Source organism: Thamnophis elegans, chromosome 7 (assembly GCF_009769535.1).
Source record: "Thamnophis elegans isolate rThaEle1 chromosome 7, rThaEle1.pri, whole genome shotgun sequence".
Lineage (NCBI taxonomy): Eukaryota > Metazoa > Chordata > Lepidosauria > Squamata > Colubridae > Thamnophis > Thamnophis elegans.
In genome coordinates this window covers 974,564-999,273 of record NC_045547.1, presented here as the reverse complement: position 1 = coordinate 999,273, position 24,710 = coordinate 974,564, and the positions used below count along the sequence as shown (strand labels likewise).

At 46.2% G+C, this 24,710-nt stretch overlaps 2 protein-coding genes across 3 annotated transcripts in view; both read left to right on the top strand.

Annotated features, from left to right (window-relative positions):
* Positions 1-3,746, top strand: part of LOC116511835 (C-type lectin lectoxin-Thr1-like) — a 195,629-nt gene extending 191,883 nt beyond the window's left edge. For both annotated transcript variants that reach the window (XM_032222076.1, XM_032222075.1), the window contains exons 4-6: positions 954-1,087; positions 2,408-2,521; positions 3,489-3,746. In XM_032222076.1, the coding sequence (XP_032077967.1) occupies positions 954-1,087; positions 2,408-2,504 (231 nt within the window). In that variant the 3' untranslated portion in view covers positions 2,505-2,521; positions 3,489-3,746. The remainder of the gene's footprint in view (positions 1-953; positions 1,088-2,407; positions 2,522-3,488) is intronic.
* Positions 3,747-16,084: 12,338 nt separating this feature from the next.
* Positions 16,085-19,879, top strand: LOC116510969 (olfactory receptor 1G1-like). Its single transcript, XM_032220651.1, has 2 exons — positions 16,085-16,895; positions 19,767-19,879. Exons 1-2 carry the CDS (start codon positions 16,085-16,087, stop codon positions 19,877-19,879), a joined length of 924 nt encoding a protein of 307 aa, XP_032076542.1.
* Positions 19,880-24,710: the final 4,831 nt, after the last annotated feature.

Genomic DNA, 24,710 nt, shown 5'->3' with positions numbered 1-24,710 from the left:
GACGCTAAGGAGGGACAAAGAGGAGGGACGTTAACTTATTCCCAAAGCACCAGAAGGCAGACAAGAAAGCAATGGGTGGAAACTAATCAAGGGGAGAAGCAACCTGGATTGAGGAGAAACTTCCTAACAGTGAGGACAATTGAGGACAGGGAGACAATTAACCAGTGGAACAGAAGTTGCCGTCAGAAGTTGTGGGTTCTTCATCTCTAGAGGTTTTAAGAAGAGACGAGACAGTCACTTGTTGAAATGGTATAGGATTGAGTGATTGATTGATTGATTGATTGATTACATTTATATGCCACCCTTTTCCCCGAAGGGGACGCAGGGCGGCTCACATTCATCAGGGAAGGAGGTACGACAGGGGATAAAAAAGACGAGACATAACAATACACAATTAAAAGCACACAGCAGTCATACCATTCGAGAAGGGGGCAAAAGCTCATCAGCCCCAGGCCTGTCGAACAGCCAGGTTTTAAGGGCTTTGGCGGAAGGCCTGGAGGATGGTGAGGGTTCGAATCTCCACGGGGAGTTCGTTCCAGAGGGTCGGAGCAGCCACAGAGAAGGCTCTCCTCCGGGTAGTCGCCAGTCGGCATTGGCCGGCGGATGGAATTCGGAGGAGGCCTAATCTGTGGGATCTGATCGTCTATTGGAGGTAATTGGATCTCCTGATTGAGCAAAGGGTTGGACTACAAGACCTCCAAGGTCCCTTCCAGCTGTTCTGATTGATTGGTTGAGTTTAACTCGTGAATCTAAGTCAGGAATTGTTGGAGAGCTGCAGACTCCAGCAAGGACACTTGCGATGTTCAACAAAGCCATGATGGTGGCCAGAACCAGGGGAAGGGTTTCCTTTTCCCCCCCTCACACGCACAGCAAAGAACCCACACAGGGAGACACAAAGGAGGGTTTCCTTTTCTGCTGACCCAGGGCCTTTCTCTCTTGTCTCTCTCTGGCAGAAGTACTGCAAGAAGTACGACCACGGCTGCCATCTTGCCTCCCTCGACGGCAAGGAAGAGGCGGAGGACATGGCCGTGCACCTCTCTCAGAAATTCAAGGCCAACATCTGGATTGGATTGAGTCGCCATCGCATGTAAGTCCTTCTCTGTTGCTCGTGGCCTTCAGGGAACCCTCTTTGGGGACTGCAGGGCCCAGCCTGGGAGGGCGGCTCCCCGTTTTATATTTTGTGCAGGTGTGGTTCATGTTGGCTACCACCACCCTTCCACCTTTGGCCTCTTCTTATTTTCAATCATGGAAAAAGGCTGGCTCAGATAGACCACATTTTCTGACTATAAGACGCACCACAATTTCGAAGTGGTAAGTAAGAAAAAAAATGTTTGACTTCCCTCAGCTCCCAGCAGAACTCTTCAGGCTCCAGTAGGGCTGGGGCAAGGCAAAAAAAGCCTCCGTTTTTGTGAAAAATGGCCCATTTTTCGCCTGTTTTTTACAAAAATGGGATGTGGGGGTGGGGCTTCGGGAAGCCAAAAATGACTGTGTTTGGTGTATAAGACGCACCAACATTTCCATGCTCTTTTATTGGGGGGAAGGTGCGTCTTATACTCCAAAAAATACAATAGGTAGTCCTGAATTTAGGACCACAACTGAGCCCAGAATTTATGTTGAGACCTTTGTTAAGGGAGTTTGCCCCATTTACAACCTTGCTTCTCACAGTTGTTAGGTAATCATTGGAGTTGTTAAGTTAGTCACATGGTTGTTAAGTGAGTCCAGCTTCCCCATTGGCTCTACTTGTCAGAAGGTGGCAAAAGGTGACCGTCGTCACTGTGAGTCAGTTGACAAGCCTCTGAAGCCCATTGTTTATTAGTCAGCACGAACCAAGTGAAGCCAACTCTGACCTCACTTAATTCGGGCCTTGGCTCTGCCCCTGTTTCCCCCTCTCCCCAAGGTGTGTCATCAGCCACATTCCCCAGTGAAGCAATTTTAGGGGTTGTAGAAGTCACTCCCTCCGGCCACTCTGGGTCCCCCTGGAGATGACCTTGACGTGGCTGGCTGGAATGTGCTTTGTTTTGACTGAAGTGCAAGTTCCCTCGATGCAGCTGCGAGGCTCGAGTCCCCCACCCCGCTGATTATGGCAACATCCAAGAGCAGGTCAGGAATGCATCACAATTGACACCTTGACCTGGTCAGCATCGAACTCCTGGCAGTCGGCAGAATGAGCCTGGCAATACTGCATTCTAACCACTGTGACAAACCACTTTTCTAAGAATGTATCCGCTTATCCAGAATTCATGAACTTTAATCCTATTTAGCTGTTCTGGATCAACTGAAGTTGACTAGACAGATGGAGAAAAGGAGGCTTGATTGATTGCTCTGATCCTTGAAACCTGCCAACTGTTCTCTATCTGCCCTGGGCTCCGCCTCCTCCTTCGCTATCGTAGTTTCCCTATCATTACAGAAAGAAAACTGGAAGTGGAGTGATGGCTCCAAATTCAGCTACGAGTCCTGGAAATCAGGAAAACCTGACAACAAGCAGACAAATGAGAATGTGTTGAGCTCTGGGCTGAATCAGGTAAGACAAGGTGGGGGGAGGGGGGAGGGGAGGATGCACTTCTACAAGTGGATCCATTTGAGGAACCTTGGAAGGCTCAACGCTTGGCAACCGATTACCTTGGGCCAACAAGAATGAAAGCCCCCATTCCTTCAAAAGCTCAACATTTATGTACCAATGATTATAGGACCATCATCTTACAAATAAATAAACGAGCTACATCTTAATCTGGGATGGGATGGGACAGGATGGGGTAGAATAGAGGAAGGGAAGGGAGGGGAGGGGAGGAAAGGAATGGAAAGGAATAGAATAGAATAGAATGGAATGGATATGGAAAGAATAGAATAGAACAGAGTACAGTAGGGTAGGGTAAAGTAGAGTAGAGTAGAGTAGAATAGAATAGAATAGAATAGAATAGAATAGAATAGAACAGAACAGAACAGAACAGAACAGAGTACAGTAGGGTAGGGTAAAGAGACGAGGTGGCGCAGTGGTTAGAGTGCAGTACTGCAGGCCACTCAGCTGACTACTAACTGCAGTTCATTGGTTCAAATCTCACCGGCTCAGGGTTGACTCAGCCTTCCATCCTTCCGAGGTGGGTAAAATGAGGACCCGGATTGTTGTTGGGGGCAATATGCTGACTCTGTAAACCGCTTAGAGAGGGCTGAAAGCCCCATGAAGCAGTATATAAGTCTAACTGCTATTGCTATTGCTATAAAGTAGAGTAGAGTAGAGTAGAGTAAGATAGAGTAGAATAGACTAGACTAGACTAGAATAGAATAGAACAGAACAGAACAGACAGGAACAGCTAAGTAAGTTATCTTGGTTGCAACAACCTGCTGAGCCCCCAGCCCGTTTTAGCTGATGTGGTTCTCCACCTGTGGTATCTTCATGTCCCCAGCAAATGAGGGAGGAGCCACCTGAAAAGACCTTCTGGACTCTCAGGAAGTCACTGCAATGAGTAACCAACGTTTATTCTGCTGTCCAGGTTACAAGAGCTGGAACAACGAGAAGTGTGCATCCCTGCGTCCGTTCTTCTGCCAGTGCTCGTCCTAGTGCAAATCTCTCCTGCTCCAGAGACAGTGAACTCCTGGTGAAATTTGGAGAAGAAACAAAGCCCCACCCCCACCTTGCCTGCCAAAATCTCTGTTTTGCCCCGCTTCGCTTCATGGATGCTTTTTCTACCTTGGATCTGACTTTGCTCCTCCTGATGGGCCAGGAGGTCAAATAAATTCTCTCTAGCATGACTGGCCTCCTTCATTCTGCAGAGCCAGGAGACGGTTGAAATCCAAAGACCCCCAAATCTTCTGCATGACTAGACTTGGCATTAAGGGAGAAGGGTATCTCTTACGAAGGACCCTCCTCTGATGCCACAATGATTTCTTGCACATCTGTCTCATTTTAATTGGCAGGTTGTGAATCTGCTTGGCCTCAGCTCCATTTCCACCCCCCAAAACTGATTTGTTTGCAATCCCCCCCCCTCTGTATGGAGAATCCTGCCAGAAAGGGCATGGAATGGGATGGTGGAGTGGATCCCTGAAGGTTGTGTCTTCACTGGCTGCTCTGTCAGGGCTGCAAAGTTCTGAACGTCCACTGGATGGCACCAAAGAGGCCATGATGCACAAAACAACAGAGTTGGAAGGGACTGGGGAGGTTTTCTGGCCCACCCCTTGCTCATGCAGGAGACCCTATGCAATTTCAGACAAACGATTGTCCAATCTTAAAAGCCTCCAGTGATGGGACATCCACGTCTTCTGGTAGCAAGTTGTTCCACTGATTAAGGGAGTTTCTCCTTAGTTCCAGATTGCTTCTGTCCTTGATGCGTTTCCATCTGTTGCTTCTTAGCAATAGCCATAGCAGTTAGACTTATATACCGCTTCATAGGGCTTTCAGACCTCTCTAAGCGGTTTACAGAGTCAGCATATCGCCCCCAACAATCCGGGTCCTCATTTCACCCACCTCGGAAGGATGGAGGGCTGAGTCAACCTTGAGCCGGTGAGATTTGAACTGCCAAACTGCAGATAGCAGTCAGCTGAAGTGGCCTGCAGTACTGCACCCTAACCACTGCACCACCTCGGCTCTTCTTGTCCTGCCTTCTGATGCTTTGGAAACAGATTGTCTCCTTCCTCTTTGTGGTAGCCCCTTAGATACTGGAAGGCTGCTATCATGTCCCCCTTCTTCCTTCAGACATGCCCAATTCATTTGGCTTTCATGTGTTTGCTTTGCTTTCAAATAAACTCTGCTTCAGGTGTTGTGTCCTCATTTATACAGTTGCAGAATGGATCGGAATTTTGTTCCAGTAATTGGCGACCACAAAGGGACCCTGAGGTTAACCTGACTGATGGCTCTTGCCTGGGTTTCTTCACCCAAACTGGCATTGGACCATTTGTCCAGAGGGTCTGGACTCTGCCCGCCTCAGTACAGGTAGTAAAGTGTTCTGTTCCCCCCTTCTCCGCTCGTTAACAGACGACAGGCAGACAAACTTAAAAGGAAAGAACTTTATCAGTCCTCGGCTCAGACTGGCTGCGAGCCCAAAAATAAACATAAATAAAGTCTCTGACAAGAAGATAACAGAATGCAAAACAAAACTCTTACAACACAATTCACTTCTCCGAGTGTCTCCTTGATCAGGTTACAGAAAGCAAATCACTTCTCCAAGTGTCTCTCACAAACAAACCACGACCGATGAACGATGAACGTTGACTCCTGCAACCAGGGCATGGCACCATCCATCCTTTTATCACCAGAAGACGACACTAACGAGCCCCAGCTGCATTGTTAATCTTGCATCCCGACTCAACTCACAGCAAACTTCTGCTGAGTCCAACAATAAAGAGGCTCCTGAATGTGGACAAAACAACTATCCCCATATCAAAACCAACTTCTTTTGTATGCGACCAGAATCTGAAAATAACATTTCACACAGCACAATACTTAAACAAATGGTCCCTTCCAACTCTGATATTCTATGCTTCTACGTAAGACTATGTAAGAAGAATAAAAGCATTTATTGTGCTTTTTCCTGCCTTTTGGCCAAATTCTGATGATAAGAGCCCCATCGTGCATTTCCATCTCTTGTTCTAAATCTCTCAGCCTTCTCCAAATTTGCTACATTCACCTACATTCCATTTTCCACTCCTGATTACAGCAGGACTGTCAAACTCATGGCCCGCAGGCCGGATGCCTCATACGCCAGGCATGCCCACACCTGGTTTAGCAAAGAGAGAAGTCACAACATGCCATGTGTTGACGCTGTGAGTTTGACATCCCTGCTCTACAGATTCGTATTAAAACAAAAGGGGAAGGCCACCACCAATCAAGGAAAAAGGTGTAATCGACAACAAACTAGGAATGTTCCTCAGGAACACGTTTACCTCGCTTAAATTTGCAAGTGGAATGTGGATATTGAACTCCCTGCCACTGAAAGGGAAGTGACCCATGGTGGGATTCACATTTTTTTTACTACCGGTTCTGTGGGCGTGGCTTTGGGGGGCATGGCAGGGGAAGGAAACGGGCTGGATTCCACTTCTGGAAGTGACCAGTTATTAAGGAGTGGTCTGGCACGTCCTATTTAATAAACATTGCAAGAAGTTTTGATTATTTGCTTTGAGTTCTGCATTTGATTGCAAAATATCGTGGCACGACAAAACCGCGCTCGACTAAAGCGCGCCCGATTAAACCGCGTCGCTGACGTCATCACAGGGCGACCACAGCCAGCGCGGAGAAAGAAGGGCGCTTTAAAATAGCGCTTTGAAAGCAAGCCGATTCAACTTAAGGTAAGGGTTAGCTTTAGGGTTAGCTTTAGGGGTTAGCTTTAGGGTTAGGTTAAGGGTTAGGGTTAGGGTTAGGGTTAGGTTAAGGGTTAGGTTTAAGGGTTAGGGTTAGGATTAGGTTTAGGGGGGGGTTAGGTTTAGGTTTAGGGGTTAATTTTAGGTTTAACGTTTCTCCCGCGCTGTTGTCGCCCTGTGATGACGTCAGCTACGCAGTTTCGTCGAGCGCAGCTTTAGTCGAACGCGGGTTTTGTGTGGAACCCAAAATATCTCTACAATTTTAGTTTTGTATCTTTCTTTGGTTTAATCAATAATAAGAGCATGATATCTTATAATTGTATCCGTATTGAAGAGAGTTGAAGTCCTTTTTCATATTACTGTTTTTGTGTCACTTTCTAAATGTTCTGCGTTCTCTACTTTCTCCCTTTGCTGTAATTCTGTATTTTAACTTTCTATCTTTGAAATTTAATAAAATTCTATATGTAAAAAAAGAAAACCCACAGGTGTTTATCATGACTAGTTAAGGGTCTCGTGGAATCAGAAGATTCCATGGTGGCGCAGTGGTTAAGAGTGCAGTATTGCAGGCTAATTCTGCCCACTGCCAGCAGTTTGATTCTGACTCACTCAAGGTTGACTCATCTTTCCAAGGTTGGTAAAGTGAGGACCCAGATTGGTTGGGGTCAACGTGCTGACTCTGTAAACCACTGAAAGAGGGCTGGAAAGCACCGTGGAGTGATATATAAGCCTAAGGGCTATTGCTATTGCTACCTGCAATCCAACGAACACCCTTCTCCAGGGACACGTAGTTTTTGAATAAGGTAACGCATCATTTACAGATTTTAATAGTCACATTGGTATTGCCCCACAAGCAACCTCTATTAGATACAGAATTCAAATAAGGAACAGATAAATGATTTCGTTGATGAAAAGAACAAGTGACAATGTATGGAAGGGAGGGGAGCCAAGAAGGCTAGCCAGGGTAGAAATATGTAAGAGATCTAATGCATGGATGAGGAGTGATGGATCTCTTGTTATCTTCTGCTTTAACTTTTATTGTATTGTTTCCTATTGAGGAGGGAGGGAGGGAGGGAAGGAAGGAAGGAAGGAAGGAAGGAAGGAGGAAGGAAGGAAGAAAGAAGGAAGGAGGGACAGAGAGGGAAGGAAGGAAGGAAGGAAGGAAGGAAGGAGAAAGGGGAGGAGCAGGGGAGGGCAGGAGGGAGGGAGGAGGGTGGCAGGGGTGAGAGGAATGGAAGGACCAAGGGGAAGGAGGAAGGAAGAACTTAAATATCTTGCATTATATAAACAACATGGATTCATGCCTAGAACACCAGCTACAAACTACAGGGAGAACTGGATTCTGGTTTCTCTTCCTGATTAGCTGCCTTTCGAGGGTAGAACAAAGCTAGTCAGTTTTCCTCTCTTCCTGGTACAAACTAAATGAACCCTGTGCCAGCTAACAAGTCCCAGGTGTGAGGTTTTGCCCAGAGGGTCCCTTCTCCCTGCCTTCCTAACTAACCAAGGCACATTGTCCCCCCCCCCCCCCCCCGGGCACCACCTCTCACGGATAATGCACAAAGTACGAGAATTGCATCTGTTGTGAGAATGAGCTTCTCAACATCTCCCTTCTTGCTGCATGGACAGACATTCGGACGAGGCACTCCCATTCTCATTGCACCGTCTGTGAGAGCATTTGGGACAGGGATGATTCCGCTTCAACCACAGCTGTCTTCAACAGGTGAGAGAACCAGCCAAGGTGAGTTAGTTTGTGATCTTCCAAGATCTTCCTAATCATCGTGGGGAGATGTTGGCAGGGAGGGATCTGGTTCTTGGGAAGGCAAGTGAAATTGGTGAGGACCAAGATTTCCTAGATATCTGAGTCCATCTAGGAATCTCCGCTTAGGGGGTCTCAGTCCTGTCAAAGACCTACTTCTCCTAAGGGGGTCACAGGTTGAGCCACCAACAATCCAGCCTTTTTATCCTTCCTGGAGCTTTGATTGGAAAAAGCTTTGACCAAAGTCTCAAAGTTTCAGAAGTCTCAAAGGTGCTTTTTCAAAAGTCCAACTGGACTATGTATTTTCCTTGAGGAACTCAATCAATCAGAATAGAGCTGGAAGGGATCTTGGCAAGACAAGAAACAATGGATGGAAACTCATCCAGGAGGGAAGCAACCTGGGATTTAAGGAGAAACTTCCTCAGAGTGAGGACGATTAAGCAGCGGAACAGCTTGCCACCAGAAGTTGTGGTTGCTCCAACATTTGAGGCTTTAAGAATGATTGGACAACCACTTGGATAGGGTCTCCTGATGGAGGAGCAAGTTGGACTAGAAGACCTCCCAGTCCCTTCCAGCTCTATTCTGATTGATTCATTGATTCATTGACCGGATTTCAAATTTATATAGACCTGCATTCAGAGGTAGGATGGTGTCCTTCCAAGATCTTTAGGGCAGTCAAGAGCAAAGGGAGAGGCTTGTTCTGTGTTGAAGTCAAGAGCCAGTCAACATTCCCTTGGAGATGTATGGAATGTCCAAGTATACGTAGTTTGTTCGTGCTCTGTATTTTTTGAGAAAGTGGAGCATCCTTCCAGAACTGAGGAAGACGATGTCAACCCTGACATCTGAAATGGAAGAAATGTGATGCAGTCTGGGAGAACTTAGTCTCCTTGTTTGTGGTGTCCCTTGGTTTCAACGATCAATTCTATAGCAATGGTAGGAAATATATGGCAAAGGCACATTTAAGGTGGAATATAGTCACAACCTTCTCAGTAGCATTTCCCATCAATGGTTTGGTGTTAGAGAAACCATATGGCAGAAAACGTTCTAGAGGTCCGTCAACTCTGCCCTTTGAGGGTTGTTCTCTGTTTTCTTTTTAATTTATGGATTATGTCCATTTTATTTTTTAAATTTTTTGTTGCCTGAGGGGACCTGTGTTTATCCCAAGCATGTTTAAACTCAGTTACGTAGGACTAACCCAACACCTCTGCTGGAAGTTGGTTCCAAGCTCCCACTACTCTTTCTGTGAAGTCCAACTTTCTAGCATGACTTTTGAACTTCCCTCCTGTCCGTTTGAGGTGATGTCCTTTGTGTCCATCATTTTTGCTTAATATTGAAAATAAACTGGCTGTCTAGACCTTTATTCACACCCTGAATATATTTATTGTTATTAAATAAAATGCCCATTTTTTCCTGCTGTCCTCCAGGCTGTGCTTTCTCAACTCCTCCAATCTCAGAGGAACTGTGATTGAGCAAGGGGTTGGACTAGAAGACCTCCAAGGTCCCTTCCAACTCTGCTGTTCTGTTTTTTTCAGAGAAGGTCAATCTCCCAAAGAAGAGAGTAGAGGTCGTTGGAAGGCTGGAGAAGTATCTCCTTCTGCAGGCTGATGACTTCGGAAGAAGGTGACCCAAAACCTGCTGTTTCAGGTGAGAGCGTCACACGGCGGCCCCTAAGGATGCCGATGGTTAGAGAAGGCAGAGTTGAAGCATTCCTGCTTCCTCAGCAGAAGTCATGGCACTAATTTGGGGGTCTCCTAACGCATTTGCTCACTCACCTATTAGGGAGGGTCATCTGGTGGGGCCCAGGAGGAGAGCTTTTTTCTGCCTCAGCTCCCATCTTTTATGATGTTGGAAGAAATATCCATCTGGTTCAGTTCCAGGTGGGGAGAAAGACACTGGAAACATGGAGGCTGATTGGAAAGGTGGTTTATTGATGGACAGGACCACGTGGGTTTGAGGTCCTGGGCAGCTGACCCCATGGAGTTGAGAGGAAGGGTTATTTATACCCTTTCTTGGGCCTTGCCCTTGAGATTCCTGTTCCTGTGGCAAGGATGTGTATTCTATAGGCTGCTGCCAGAGTCCAGAGGGCTATGCAAGGGTCATAGCTAACTTTTAGGTTGTCTGAATTAATTTTGATTGAAGCCTGGACTCTCTGAGATGATGTAATGAGGAGGTTTGTGTCCTGAAAGGGTGTTAGGCCATTCCTATTGTGTCTTCATGGCTTTCCGGGTTTGGATCCTGAGTGAGGGCTGATCCTACATTCTACCTAATTCTGCCTTTGTTCAAAGTATTCTCTCTTGAATGGATAGCCAAATCTGCATTTCTAAAAGTTGGCCTCAGTTTAGTGTCTGCTTGGGGGCAGGCAACTGTGGATCTGAGTTTCTGTCGCCCTTAATATTTCTATTTCTCTTTTAGGGAAAATATAATATTCTGCCTTTTCAACTATTTCTCCAACTATTTCATGCTTCTAGGAGAGGGGTGGGTGCTAACTTTCCACAATAACAAAGCCCTCCCCCTCCCCAAGTTGTTAGATTGGCTCCAGCTCCAATGGATCTACAAATATGCTTCTGCCAATATCCTTGGGAACAATGTTCCCTCTAAGCTGCGCAGGTGCACGGCTGCGCATGTGACAACAAAGCACCACGCAGCACTTTCCAACTGCTGCGCAGTGGTTTTTGTGAGACGCCTTCCACGATAATAGGAGAGGAGAGTCAGCCTGGAAACAGCAATCACAAGGCAGAAAGTAGCTGAGAGAAGGGGAGTGGGGGTTGGGAGAAGACATGAGACGGGCTCCCAGCAGCGGCTGCTCGGATTTGCCATGAGAGACAGAGACAGAGACAGAGACAGAGACAGAGACAGAGACAGAGACAGAGACAGAGACAGAGACAGAGACAGAGACAGAGACAGAGACAGAGACAGACTGCAGACTCCTCGAGCCTAGGGCAGTGAGTCATTTGATGGGAAAGTTTCCTCTTGGAAGGAATGACCCGGCTTGGCTCCCGCTTTCGATTTGCCGCCCAACAACTGAACAAAGAAGGAAGAGGCAGGAGAGATGAAGCGGGAGCCAAGCTAGGTCATTCCTTCCAAGAGGCAACTTTCCCATTGAATGACTCGCTGCCCTAGACTCGAGGAGACCCTCTGCAGTCCCTCTCGTCTGGCCGGGATGCCAGTGAGAGTGTTAGGCCGAAGGAAGGAGGGATACACATGCTAGAGGGAGAGGGGGGGAGGGAGGGGGGAGGGAGAGTTAGTTAGTTAGTTAGTTGGTGGGCAGATTTAGCACTGTTAAGTTTGTCTCTCTGTGTGTTGTGTATATATACACGTCTCCATGGGTGCAATTGTGCAAACATTTTTTTCCCTCTTTAAAAGAATTTTTGGATTTCTCCTCCCCAAACCTTTAAGACTGAAAGAGTTAGAGTTGAAATATAAAGAGATTGTCAATCGCCATACTGTTAGATTGATAGGCAATTATGGACTATCTTGATTATATCCTCCTTAGAAAGAATATGTTACTGTAGGGTTGAGAAAAAGATCAAACTTCATTCCATGGAAACCCAACAAAGTTCATAGGGAGGATTTCTTTCTACGATGGGCTTCTTGGGTCAACGTGAATATCAGTTATCAAAAATGTAGGTAGAAAATTAAGCAGGCAAAAGGCAATCACAAAAAGGGAAGCCAACTTTCTGAATTCTATTTCTTTGCACTTTGTGACTTATAAAGAGACTAATGTTCTGAAAACCTAAATTACTATATATTTTAAATAGCTGTAAAGCTATGCTGAAAAAGTTGTTCTCAGGGTATTGTGATAAATTCAATAAAAAGAAGGGAATTCTTTTTGTATTGGATAGTAAATGGACAAATAAAATTACCAATCAAAGAGAATATTTGCACCTCAGGGTTGAAATGAGATGTTCTCTCTTACTCTTTCCTCTTCCTCTCTTCTCTCTCTGTCTCTCTCATCCTCTTTCTCTTTGTCTCTCTTCTCTTTCTCTCTCCTTATTTTCCATTCTTCTGTCACTTTGTCTCTCCTTCTCCCTTTTCTCTCTTTGTCTCTTTCTGTCTCTCTCACCCTCTTTCTCTTTGTCTCTCTTTCTCTCTCCTTCTTTCCCACTCTTCTGTCACTTTCTCTCTCCTTCTCTTTCTCTGTCTCTCTTCCCTCTTTTTTCTTCCTCTCTTCCTCTCTTTTATCACTTTCTCTCTACTGCCCAACCTGTCCTCATACTTATCTTCGATTGATCATGTTTGCAATAATTTACCTTCTTTCCTAAATAGGCACAGTTCCCTTACTGGATCCCTCACTCACTCACTCAAACACACACACACACACACACACACACACACAGAGAGTCACGCACAAAACCATTTTTCTCCATTCCAATTCAGATCCTATAAATCAATTTCTCTGTGAAACATCTATGAAAAAATTCAGGTGCTCAGGCATGAAAATATGCCGCTCAAATACTATACTTTTCCGCACACACTGAAAATTTTTTAGAGGGAACATTGCTCTGGGGTCAGAGAGAGCTCTTGTATCTAAATCCCCTTCCTCATTTGACCTCCCCAGAATCCTCACTCTGAAGTTGCTTTTCTTCCTGCTTGGCTTATTCTGCAATTTAGATCCCCCCTTCTCTCTCTGCCCCAAAACGCAGGGCCTTTTGCAACCATGGAAAACAAAATACAATCGAAATTCAGAATTATTCATGAACAGTTAAAGGTTTAGCAAAAGAACAGTCCTTTTCTCTATAAAAAATCTGCTTTGATGGGACATAAATTTATTACATGAATAAATAGAGTTGAAAGAAAGAACAGCCGAGTGGGGCTAGGATTCCTGTCCCTGGGACCCTCTGAAGTGCGCGGGTGAGCGGCCGCACACGTGGCAACAAAACACCGCGCACCAGTTTCCAACTGCCACCCAGTGGTTTTTGTGAGACGCTTTCCACGATAATAGGAGGGGAGAGCCAGCCTGGAGACAGCAATCACGGCAGGAAGTAGCTGAGAGAAGGGGAGTGGGGGTTGGGAGAAGGCATGGGACCGGCTCCCAGCAGCGGCTGCTCGCATTTGCCATTTGAGAGAGAGAGAGGAAGGGAGGGAGGGAGGAGGAGGAGGGGAGTGAGGGAGTGAGGGAGAGCGTGAGCTTCCGCTTTCGATCTGCTGCCCAAAGACTGAACGGAGAAGCAAAGAGGCAGAGAGAGAGACAAAGCAGGAGAGATGAAGCGAGAGCCAATCCGGGTCATTCCTTCCAAGAGGCAACTTTCCCATCGAATGACTCGCTGCCCTAGACTCGAGGAGACCCTCTGCAGTCCCTCTCATCCGTCCGGGATGCCAGCAAGAGTGTTGGGCTGAAGGAAGGAGGGATACACACACTAGGGAGAGAGAGAGAGAGAGAGAGAGAGTTGGTGGGCAGACTTAGCACTTTGTTAAGTTTCTTTCTCTCTGTGTTGTGTATATATACACACGTCTCAATGGGTGCAATTGTGCAAGCATTTTTTTTCCCTCTTTAAAAGAATTTTTGGATTTCTCCTCACCAAACCTTTAAGACTGAAAGAGTTAGAGTTGAACTATAAAGAGATTGTCAATCGCCATACTGTTAGATTGATAGGCAATTATGGACTATCTTGATTATATCCTCCTTAGAAATAATATGCTACTGTAGGGTTGAGAAAAAGACCAAACTTCATTCCATGGAAACCCAACAAAGTTCATAGGGAGCGTTTCTTCTACGATGGGCTTCTTGGGTCAACAGTTATCAAAAATGTAGGTAGAAAATTAAGCAGGCAATAGGCAATCACAAAAAGGGAAGCCAACTTTCTGAATTCTGTTTCTTTGCACTTAGTGACTTATAAATAGACTAATGTTCTGAAAACCTAAATTACTATATATTTTAAATAGCTGTAAAGCTATGCTGAAAAAGTTGTTCTCAGGGTATTGTGATAAATTCAATAAAAGAAGGGAATTCTTTTGTATTGGATAGTAAATGGACAAATAAAATTACCAATCAAAGAGAATATTTGCACCTCAGGGTTGAAATGAGATGTTCTCTCTTACTCTTCCCTCTTCCTCTCTTCTCTCTCTGTCTCTCTCATCCTCTTTCTCTTTGTCTCTCTTCTCTTTCTCTCTCCCTCTTTTTCATTCTTCTGTTACTTTCTCCTTCTCCCTTCTCTCTCCTCTGTCTCTTTCTGTCTCTCTCATCCTTTCTCTTTGTCTCTCTTCTCTTTCTCTCTCCTTCTTTCCATTCTTCTGTCACTTTCTCTCTCCTCCCTTCTCTCTCCTCTTTGCCTCTTTCTGTCTCTCTCATCCTTTCTCTTTGTCTCTCTTCTCTTTCTCCTTATTTTCCATTCTTCTGTCACTTTGTCTCTCCTCCCTTTTCTCTCTTTGTCTCTTTCTGTCTCTCTCACCCTCTTTCTCTTTGTCTCTCTTCTCTTTCTCTCTCCCTCTTTTTCATTCTTCTGTTACTTTCTCCTTCTCCCTTCTCTCTCCTCTGTCTCTTTCTGTCTCTCTCATCCTTTCTCTTTGTCTCTCTTCTCTTTCTCTCTCCTTCTTTTCCATTCTTCTGTCACTTTCTCTCTCCTCCCTTCTCTCTCCTCTTTGCCTCTTTCTGTCTCTCTCATCCTTTCTCTTTGTCTCTCTTCTCTTTCTCCTTATTTTCCATTCTTCTGTCACTTTGTCTCTCCTCCCTTTTCTCTCTTTGTCTCTTTCTGTCTCTCTCACCCTCTTTCTCTTTGTCTCTCTTTCTCTCTCCTTCTTTCCCACTCTTCTGTCACTTTCTCTCTCCTTCTCTTTCTCTGTCTCTCTTCCTTCTTTTTTCTTCCTCTCTTCCTCTCTTTTATCACTTTCTCTCTACCGCCCAACCTGTCCCCATACTTATCTTCGACTGATCATGTTTGCAATAATTTACCTTCTTTTCTAAATAGGCGCAGTTCCCTTACCGGATCCCTCGCTCACTCAAACACACACACACACACACACACACACACACACACACACACACACACACATTTTTCTCCATTCCAATTCGGATCCTATAAATCAATTGCTCTGTGAAACACCTGTGAAAAAAATTCAGGTGCTCAGGCATGAAAATGTGCCGCTCAAACACTATACTTTTCCGCACACACTGAAAAAAAATTAGAGGGAACATTGCTTGGGAATCTGGTTCTGCTTCAGACTCTCCTACATGCCTCTATTCATGACTTCCGCTGCCCATTTTTCTGTTTCTTGGGTGCAATTTTCGGTTTTCAAATGAGGTTATCTTGTTTGACTGATTTTTGGAGTTTGTTTATTGGTTATATTATATGGTGGTTTCTCACAATAGGAGCTGCCCAGAATCACAAATGTGAAATAGGCAGCTCTGCAAGTTGAACAAATGAAATGAAGTATTCAAGAGTTGTCTCGGTCCTGGGAAATGGTTTGGATGCCAAGCTTGGAAAGGATTTTTCCCAGAGTTTCCCAGCATGTCAAAAGCCCCAGGAATGCAGGGAGAGGATTAAGTTGCTCTCCCTACTTCTGCATCTCCAATCTAAATCAACACACCCAGCAGAGGTGAATTCTAATTCAAAACAGTACAAGAAGAACATAGAACAGTGTTTCTCAACCTTGGCAACTTGAAGATGTCCGGACTTCAACTTGTTGAAGTTGACTTGAAGTCCGGACATCTTCAAGTTGAAGTTGTTGAATTGAAGTCCGGACATCTTCAAGTTGCCAAGGTTGAGAAACACTGACATAGAATGATAAAGTTGGCAGAGACCTGGGAAGGGTTCTATTCCAACTCCCTGCTCAAGTGGGAGAGCTCTGCTGGCTGGGGGATTCTGGGAGTTGAAGTCCACAGGACTTAAAGTCGCCAAGGTTGAGAAACACTGCCATATATATATTTGACCCTTAATACAGGTTATCTTTAAATATAAGAGATTCTTAATATTTCATTCTCCGCAGAGACCCCAAATAATGACGTTGTCATTGTCCCTCTTACGTGTATTTTCCAGAATTCATTACTCTTCTTTGCTTTCTTGATATGAATTTTTCTGCTTTCCCCAGCTGTTTCTTTTCTTCCTCATGGAAGCCCAGAACAAAACCCATGGGACAGAATTCCTCCTCCTTGGCTTCTCCAGCCTTCTGAGCCATGAAATCCACCTGTTCTTGGTGTTCGTTGTTGACTATTTGGTCACCCTGATGAGCAACTTCATGATCATAATCTTGATTCTCCTGGATTCCCGTCTCCACACCCCCATGTACTTCTTCCTCAGCCAGCTCTCCTGCTTGGACATCTGCCTTTCTTCTGTGGTGGTACCAAAGATCTTGGCGAACCTTCTACACCAGCAATACACCATCTCCTACAACCAGTGCCTGGCACAAGCCTTCTTCCTGATTGGCTTTGCGGGATGTGAGCCGGCACTGCTGGCCGTCATGGCCTATGACCGCTACGCCGCCATCTGCCAACCTTTGCACTATGCCCACCTGATGAGGGGCAAGGTCTGCGTCCAGATGTCCGTGGCCGTTTGGCTCTGGGGCTTCCTGGACTCAGCTATCTATGCTGCTCTGGCCTCCAAGCTGGATTTCTGTGGACACCTGCTGGTTCCTCACATGTTTTGTGATGTCCCCCCATTACTGAAAATCGCCTGCAGTGACACTTCGGTCCACAGGTTGGTCAGTTACATCAACAGCACCTTGGTGGGCCTTGTCCCTGTTCTCCTCATCGTCCTGTCCTATTTCTACATTTTGTCCTCCATCCTGAAGATCCGGTCCAAGATCGGACGCCGCAAAGCCTTCTCCACCTGCGCTTCACACCTTGCTGTAGTGACTCTCTTTGTGGGAAACGCTTTCGTGAACTACAACCAGCCCAGTGCTGGCTACTCTCTACAGGTGGACTGTCACGCCCCACTCCATTCCATAATTAGGAAAGAAGACCAAGAGACTCCATGGGTTGGAAATCCAAAGTACTTTTACTAATTATAAATGGTAAGCGAGCAGTAGTGAAGCAAGATCTGAATAATATGGCGCGAAAGCAATTGATATATGGCAAAGCCCGTTCCCCCCCTTAGGATCAAAGCTCCAGTCCAATCATAAGTCCTTCAAATGTCAGGTGTGAGATAACTTCAAAAAGACAGGCCAAGATGGAATGTGAAGGCCGTTGATGCAGGCGGGAAACACGTACGCATGCGTAAACCCCAACAACTGGAACATCCTAGAACATTCCTGCAGCAGACCTCCAGCACATCAATTAAAACCCTCCCACATACACGCCCCCCCCCTCCGGTTTCATGGCAGCTGAAGCAGCAGCAAAGCAGAAGCTGACATCCGGCCGTCCCCCGGAAAAAGGCTGTCAGGCCTGGAAGAAAAAACAAACAAAACAGACAACACAGAACAAAACAGACAAACAACAAACAAACAAGAGAGGGAAAGGAGAAAAGTCAAGGCTTGTCGGGATAAGCAGCATAAAACTTCCGAAGCAAGCGGGGAGCACGAACGTGGGACTTATCAACCCATTCCGTGTGGGAGGGGGGAAAATGTTTCCAAGCCACAAGGTATTGGATGCGATTGCGGTGCCTGCGGGAATCCAGAATGTCCCGGACATCAAAATGACGTTCCCCATCAACAAGCAACGGAGCAGGCGGGGGGTCATCTGCGGGCCGCAGGTCAGACACCCGAACTGGCTTGATAAGGTTGATATGGAATACCGGATGGATCCGGTTAAGATGTTTGGGCAATTGCAAACGAACCGAAACAGGATTGATAACTTTCAAAATCGGGAAAGGGCCAACATACTTGGGACCCAATTTCTTAGACTTTTGTGTGGTATGCAAGAATTTCGTGGACAAATACACTAAATCACCAACATGGTACTCATAAGGTTGAGAGCGTTTCCTATCAGCCTGCTTCTTATGAGCCTTGTGGGCTGCGTCCAAGGTGGAACGAGTGAGGGGCCAAAGGCGACTGAGACGTTCACTCCAGTCCGCCACGGAAGGAACCTGAGGCTGGGCCGTAGGCAGTTCGGGGATAGGAACAAAATCATGGCCATAAACGACCCTGAAAGGGGTGAACCCAGTGCTGGAGTGAACCGAATTGTTATAGGCCACTTCAGCGTGTGGTAACAAGTCCACCCAATCGTCCTGTTGATAATTGATGAAACAACGTAAATATTGTTCAAGGACGGAATTAGTACGTTCACAGCCGCCATTAGTCTGAGGATGGTAGGCGGAGCTAAGGCCTTGGGCGGAGCCAATACGCGTGAGGAACTCCTTCCAAAACTTGGAGGTGAATTGGACTCCACGATCGGAGATAATACGGTCGGGAACGCCATGCAAGCGGTATATGTGGGAAAGGAAGAGTTTAGCCAAGGCCTTGGCGGAAGGAATCTTGTGGCACGGCACGAAGTGAACTTGCTTGGAGAACAAATCAGTAACCACCCAGATAACCGTGTGCCCCTGGCTCTCGGGAAGGTCCACAATAAAGTCCATTGAAATTTCCTTCCACGGGGCAATGGGGCGGGCGACGGACTGTAGAAGTCCGTGTGGTTTCCCCGGAGGTTTTTTGGCGGTAGCGCAAACCGGGCAACTGGAGACATAAAGTTCAATGTCCTTTTTTAAAGAGGGCCACCAGAATTGTCTCTTCACGAGGTGCAAAGTTTTCACGAATCCAAAATGACCCGCCATCCTGGAGTCATGAGCGCGACGAAGGACCACAAGACGTAAGGAAGCGGGGATGTATAATTTAGCTCCAATCCACGGTAGATCATCTCTCATGGTGCATTCGTCCCGATGGTTCAGGAACCAGTCGTCGTGAGGGAGAGCTGCTTTGAGGTCAGAAAGCAGGTCGTGAGGCACGTCCTTTTGGGCCTTGTTCTGGTGACGTGTGAGCACCGGAGCCGCCAAGAGTGGTTGGACGATACTCAGCCTGGAACAATTATACTGAGGTAACCTGGACAAAGCATCGGCCATGAAATTCTTTCCACCCGGGATATACTTTAGAGTGAAATTGAAACGGTTAAAATATTGGGCCCAACGCATCTGCTTTGGGGAGAGACGGCGAGGCGTGCGCAACGCCTCCAAATTTTTGTGGTCAGTCCACACCTCAAAAGGGTGTTTAGAGCCTTCAAGGAAGTGGCGCCAAGTAGCGAGGGCCCAACGAACTGCAAACGCCTCTTTCTCCCAGACCGCCCAGCGTCGTTCCGTGTCAGTGAGTTTACGTGAGGTGTACGCGCAAGGCTGTAAGGTACCCTGGTCATTGGCTTGTAGCAGAACAGCCCCAACTGCGACATCACTGGCATCAGCTTGGACAACGAAGGGTTGGTTGAGGTCAGGATGTTTAAGAACTGGTTCAGCGGCAAAAAGGCGTTTAAGCTTTTCGAACGCCGCCTGGCATTCCATGGTCCAGTCCAAAGGCTTACTGGGTTTAGGTTTTGGGTCGCCTTTAGTTTTGAGCAAATTAGTAATAGGGAGAGCAATGTCGGCAAAAGAGGGAATAAATTGACGGTAGAAATTAGCGAAACCCAAAAATTGTTGCAGTTGTTTACGAGTTTTGGGAGCGTCCCATTCAGTGACGGCCTTTACCTTCTCAGGGTCCATTTCAACTCCATGAGGGGAGATACGGTAGCCCAGATAGTCAATAGTAGTTTGGTGAAACTCACACTTAGACAATTTGGCATACAAGTTGGCTGCACGGAGTTTTTTCAAAACAGTGCGCACCAGATTGACGTGGTGGTCGTGAGAGCGGGTATAAATGAGGATATCGTCCAGATATACCTTGATCTCCACTATGTTTTGCATCGTCACCCCCATGCTGAACCCCTTGATCTACAGCCTCTGCAACAAGGAAGTGAAGGGGGCCCTGAGGAAGGTTCTCAACATCTAGAAAATGGGGCAGGCTTCATTTTGCAGTGCCCTGTTTTGTGTTTGTATGTGTGAGAAAAACGAGACAGCTTCAGAAGAACTGGTCAACGGACTTACTCAAAATACCATAAAACATTTCCTATGAGACAATAGAAGAGATATTAAATCAGCATTCTGTGGTCTATCCTAATTAGGTGACTACAAGAAGCATAACCAGATGCCTTTGAGTAGTTTTCTATTTTCATTACTGAGCCGTGGTGGCGCAGTGGTTAGACTGCAGTACTGCAGGCTACTTCTGCTGACTGCCAGCTACCTGCAATTTGGCAGTTCGAATCTCACCAGGCTCAAGGTTGACTCAACCTTCCGTCCTTCTGAAGTGGGTAAAATGAGGACCCAGATTGTTGGGGGCAAGAGGCTGACTCTGCAAACCACTTAGAGAAGGCTGTAAAGCACTGTAAAGTGGTATATAAGTCTACGTCAGGAGTGGGTTCCTGCCAGTTCTAACTGGTTTGATAGAAGAGGTTCCACAAATCTACCTTGCCAGTTAGAACCCGTTCCAGCTGTGGAAGGAAGGAAGGAAAAAAGGAAGGAAGGGAAGAAAGAAAGAAGGGGCTTCTTCAGAGGTCCCGAGGCAAGAGCAGCGTTGAAGCCCCCTCTGAAGCAGCTGGAAAAGGTACATGTGGGTTGGAGGGAGGGGAAGGAATTCAAACTTCATCCTCCTGGTGCTGTGCTGGGCTTTGGCCAAAGGCTGAAGGGAAGGACCCTGGCTCGCTTGTGCTCTCCCTCCCCAAGTGTAGTTTGATTGCAGGCAGAGCCACGTTGCCTTTTCAATCCTGTAATCAGTGAAGCTGGGCTGGATTTTTACATAGCCATCTGGGAGGTCATCTAGTCCAACCTCCTGCTGCAGAAGGAAACCTTACATTATATGGAGTATTTTGGTGCCTCTAACAGAGAGGAAAACTGCCAGAAAGGAGAAGGAGTTTACTAGGACAAGGCTGCCATGCAGAGGAAGGTAGCGATAGTCCTTGACCTATGACTACAATTGAGCCCAAAATTTTGGTTGCTAAGCAAGAGCGTTGTTAAGTGACGTTTTACCCAATCCATGACATCTCCTGGTGAGTGACATCAAATTGGCCACTCCCACCAGGTCACATAACTGCCAAGCCACTCCCACAAAACAGGCCACACCTACAGAATAGGTTCTAAAAAAATTGAAACCCACCACTGGTCTAAGTGCTATTGCTATTGTTATTAACAACAACAACAGTATTTATACGTCTTGGAAATCTACCAACCCAAGAAACAGACTCAACAATCATCCTACCATTTTTTAAAAACCGAAGAAGATGAAGTTTCATTGTGGTCTGGATGGACTTAATTCTTTCAAGAGCCCCTTTTTTCAATCATTCATGGGATCGATAATAATAATAATTCAGTGTAATAATTCAGTAATTCAAGTACTCAATAAAAATCTTTGTACTCAGCCCTTGTATTCATTTTATTGCCACTAAAAGGATGTCATGGGGGTCTCAAAGTTACTTTTTCCAAAAGGCAACTCGCCTTGGTTTTTCCTTGAAGATGTTTCTCTTCTCATCCAAGAAGCTTCTTCAGTTCTGACAGCTGACATTCCCCACATTCCACTCAGAACTGAAGAAGCCAAAAAAGGTTACCGGGGCAAGCATGGAATGGAGACCCGAGAACCTTCTACTAAGCATTAAACCAGAAAACATGAGCAGTTCAATATGGCATTTGAGCCTACGTATAATTGTGGCCGCAAGAATAACTTATGCACAATTTTGGAAATCCACTACCGTACCGTCGGAAGATGCCATAATTAAAAAGATCTATGAATGTGCAGAAATGGATAGAATGACGGGTTGGCTGAGGGACAAAGGAGAAACGGAACATTATCTTAGCTGGAACCTACGGTATATGTGGGCGACAAGGAGAACAGCAGGGACTTAAAATGGGGAAAGTTAAAAGTGAACATGGGTATCGTAATAGATCCCTGAATTTTGTAATGAGAAGATGTGGCTTAGAGACCTAACAATGAGGAAGGAAAGAAAAAAGTTGGGCTGTGAATGACTGTATGTTTAAAATTGTATTTGTATTTGTATGTTTTACTCTTAAAAAAATGTATAACTAATAAAGATCACTTAAAAAAAAAAAAACAACTGAAGAAGCTTCCTGGATGAGAAGCTGGTGCTTTGGAGAAGAGGTTGACCCCGTCTTCTTCCTGGCAGCCCCTGAGATTTTGGAACCCGGCTGTCATATCACCTCTCCAGTGGTGAAATTCATTTTTTTTACTACCGGTTCTGTGGGGGTGGCTTGGTGGGGGTGGCAGGGGAAGGATACTGCAAAATCCCCATTCCCTCCCCACGCTGGTGTTACTCAGAATTACTCAGAATTTCAGCTGCCGGTTCTCCAGAACCTGCCAGAACCTGAGAGAAAGGTGGGGAGAGCAGGACCCCAGGAGAAGGTTGCATTGTGTGTTTGGTGACCAGGAAGTTCATCTGCAGACCCAACATCCTCTTCCCCCTGAGGCTTATTCAGGGAGGGGCCCTGGAGCCCCTGGGAGAGAAAAGCCACACTCAAGACAAAGGCAGAGCAATAGACTTTATTATCAAGAGAGGGGCACGTTCTTCAGAAAGAGGGGAAGAGAAGAAAGACTAGAGGAATCGACTGCTTGACCTCCAGATGGTCTTTGTGGAAAAGAAGGATTTAGAATCTCGAAGATTACAAGAGAAAGATTAATCTCACTATTAGGGTTGTTTACTGTAACTTATTAATTTTCATTAGTATTACTAATTAACATGTATTGATGTTATGAGGGAAAAGCACTGTTGTTATGAAACTACCCTTAGAGAATACTACTATTATCACTATGACAAATATTACTCCAGACAACTGTAACCAGGCTCTTATTTATTATATATGTAAAATGAGCTATATAATGAGTTATATTATATATGAGTTACCAGGTGCTCCACCACATTCAAAGGCCCATCTCCCTCCACTCCGATACTATCGTCCTGACAAATGCAATGTAGCTCGGCTTTGCTCCCTAGATCTGAATTCTTCTCCAAGGAACCCGGTTATTCAATAGGACCATCAAGAGGCAAGGGAATCTTGGTCTTTCCTTGGACTTTTGAGGAGCCTGGGAAGTTCCTCCGATGGACAACTAGCCCTGACTAAAGACTGTGGCATCACTGGACTGGCCATCCTAGCTCCTTTCCTAGGCTTTGGGTGATTTTCCCTGGGCAGATGATGGCCATGATCTTCACCTCATCTGAACCAAAGCCTAAGCATGGAGACCAATATCTTAATGATTTTATCGCAAAGTAATTGTGGCAGAAGCATGACAACGTGGCATGTTTTACCTCTGGGGAAACCCGGGAGAACCTCAAGAGATCAGCCACCAGAAAGATGACTTGTAGGAAAGCATTAGGCATTGTTAGGTGCCAAGACCCAGATATATGTAATTGAACAGCCTAACACAGGGGTGTCAAACTCAACCTTGTTGAGGGTAGCCGCAGGCTTGTGTTTGACTTCAGGGGGCTGTGGTGGGCCTGGCAAGGGTGGCATGGCCAACTCAACATCACTCATGTCGGGGACACTTGGGGTGGCCCAAGTGCTCTGCCAGTGAAAAGGGAGTCCTGAGCTCCATTTTCGGCTGCAACAGCATCCTGCATCCCTCTGCCAGCGAAAAGAGAGCTCAGGGGGCTGCAGGGGTCCCTCGTGAGCTCCGTTTCAGCTGCAACAGCCTCCTGTAACCCTCGGCCAGCAGAAATGGACCTCAGGGGAGATGGCATGTTCCGTTTTCACTGGCAGAAGCACCACAGGCCAGTCCTTTGCTGTTTCTGGGGTGGCTCCGTGGGCCCCGTCAGCTGATCTGGCCCCTGGGCCTTGAGTTTGACACCCCTGGCCTAACACCTGAGTTTTGATTGATTGATTGATTGACTGATTGACTGATTGACTGATTGATTGATTGATTGACTGATTGACTGATTGATTGATTGATTGATTGATTGATTGATTGTGTTCCTTCAACACTTAGCAATGGGATAGATCTCCTCCTTGATGATCTGTCCCCAACCAGATCCTTCAGGTCTTCCAATACGTGCCAATATAACTGAATCCACCCACTTGGCTGCTCTTCATTGTCTGTCTGCTTCTACCTTCCCCAGAATTGAAGCCTTGTCTGGAGAGGTAGAATTTTGCATAATGTCCACAAAGTAGAATAATTTGACCCTGGACCCCAACTCCTTATTGCATACAGCACTGTGATGAATACCAGCCTTGGGGATTTCATTTGTGCCTTGGCCTCTGATCTAAGAGTCCTTGGAGCGGATCTGTCCCCAGAGGGAAGAGGGAACCTTTTCAGGAAAGTAGCCTCCTTGCTTTGCAGCTCAAAGACCCTGGAAGAGACACGACTTCTGGCTCCCCAGAACCTCCAGGAGGTGCCAGTGAAGGAGAAGGTGGGCATCGTGAATGCATTTCTCCCTTTCTGCCTTTGCTGGTTAATGTTTTTGGTCTGGTTTGGTTCAGTGATTGTCCAGCTACCCACCCTGCGTGGATCCTTTTCTCTCCAGGGGAATCATTATTTCCACAAGTCCATATTTCTCCTCTCATTAATCTCCTATCCCCCCCCCCCAAGAGAAAAGGCGGGAGAGCAGGACCCCAGGATAAGGTTGCATTGTGTGTTTGGTGACGAGGAAGTTCATCTGTAGACCCAACACCCTCTTTCCCGTGAGGCTTATTCAGGGAGGGGCCCTGGAGCCCCTGGGAGAGAAAAGCCACACTCAAGACAAAGGCAGAGCAATAGACTTTATTATCAAGGGGGGAGGACATTC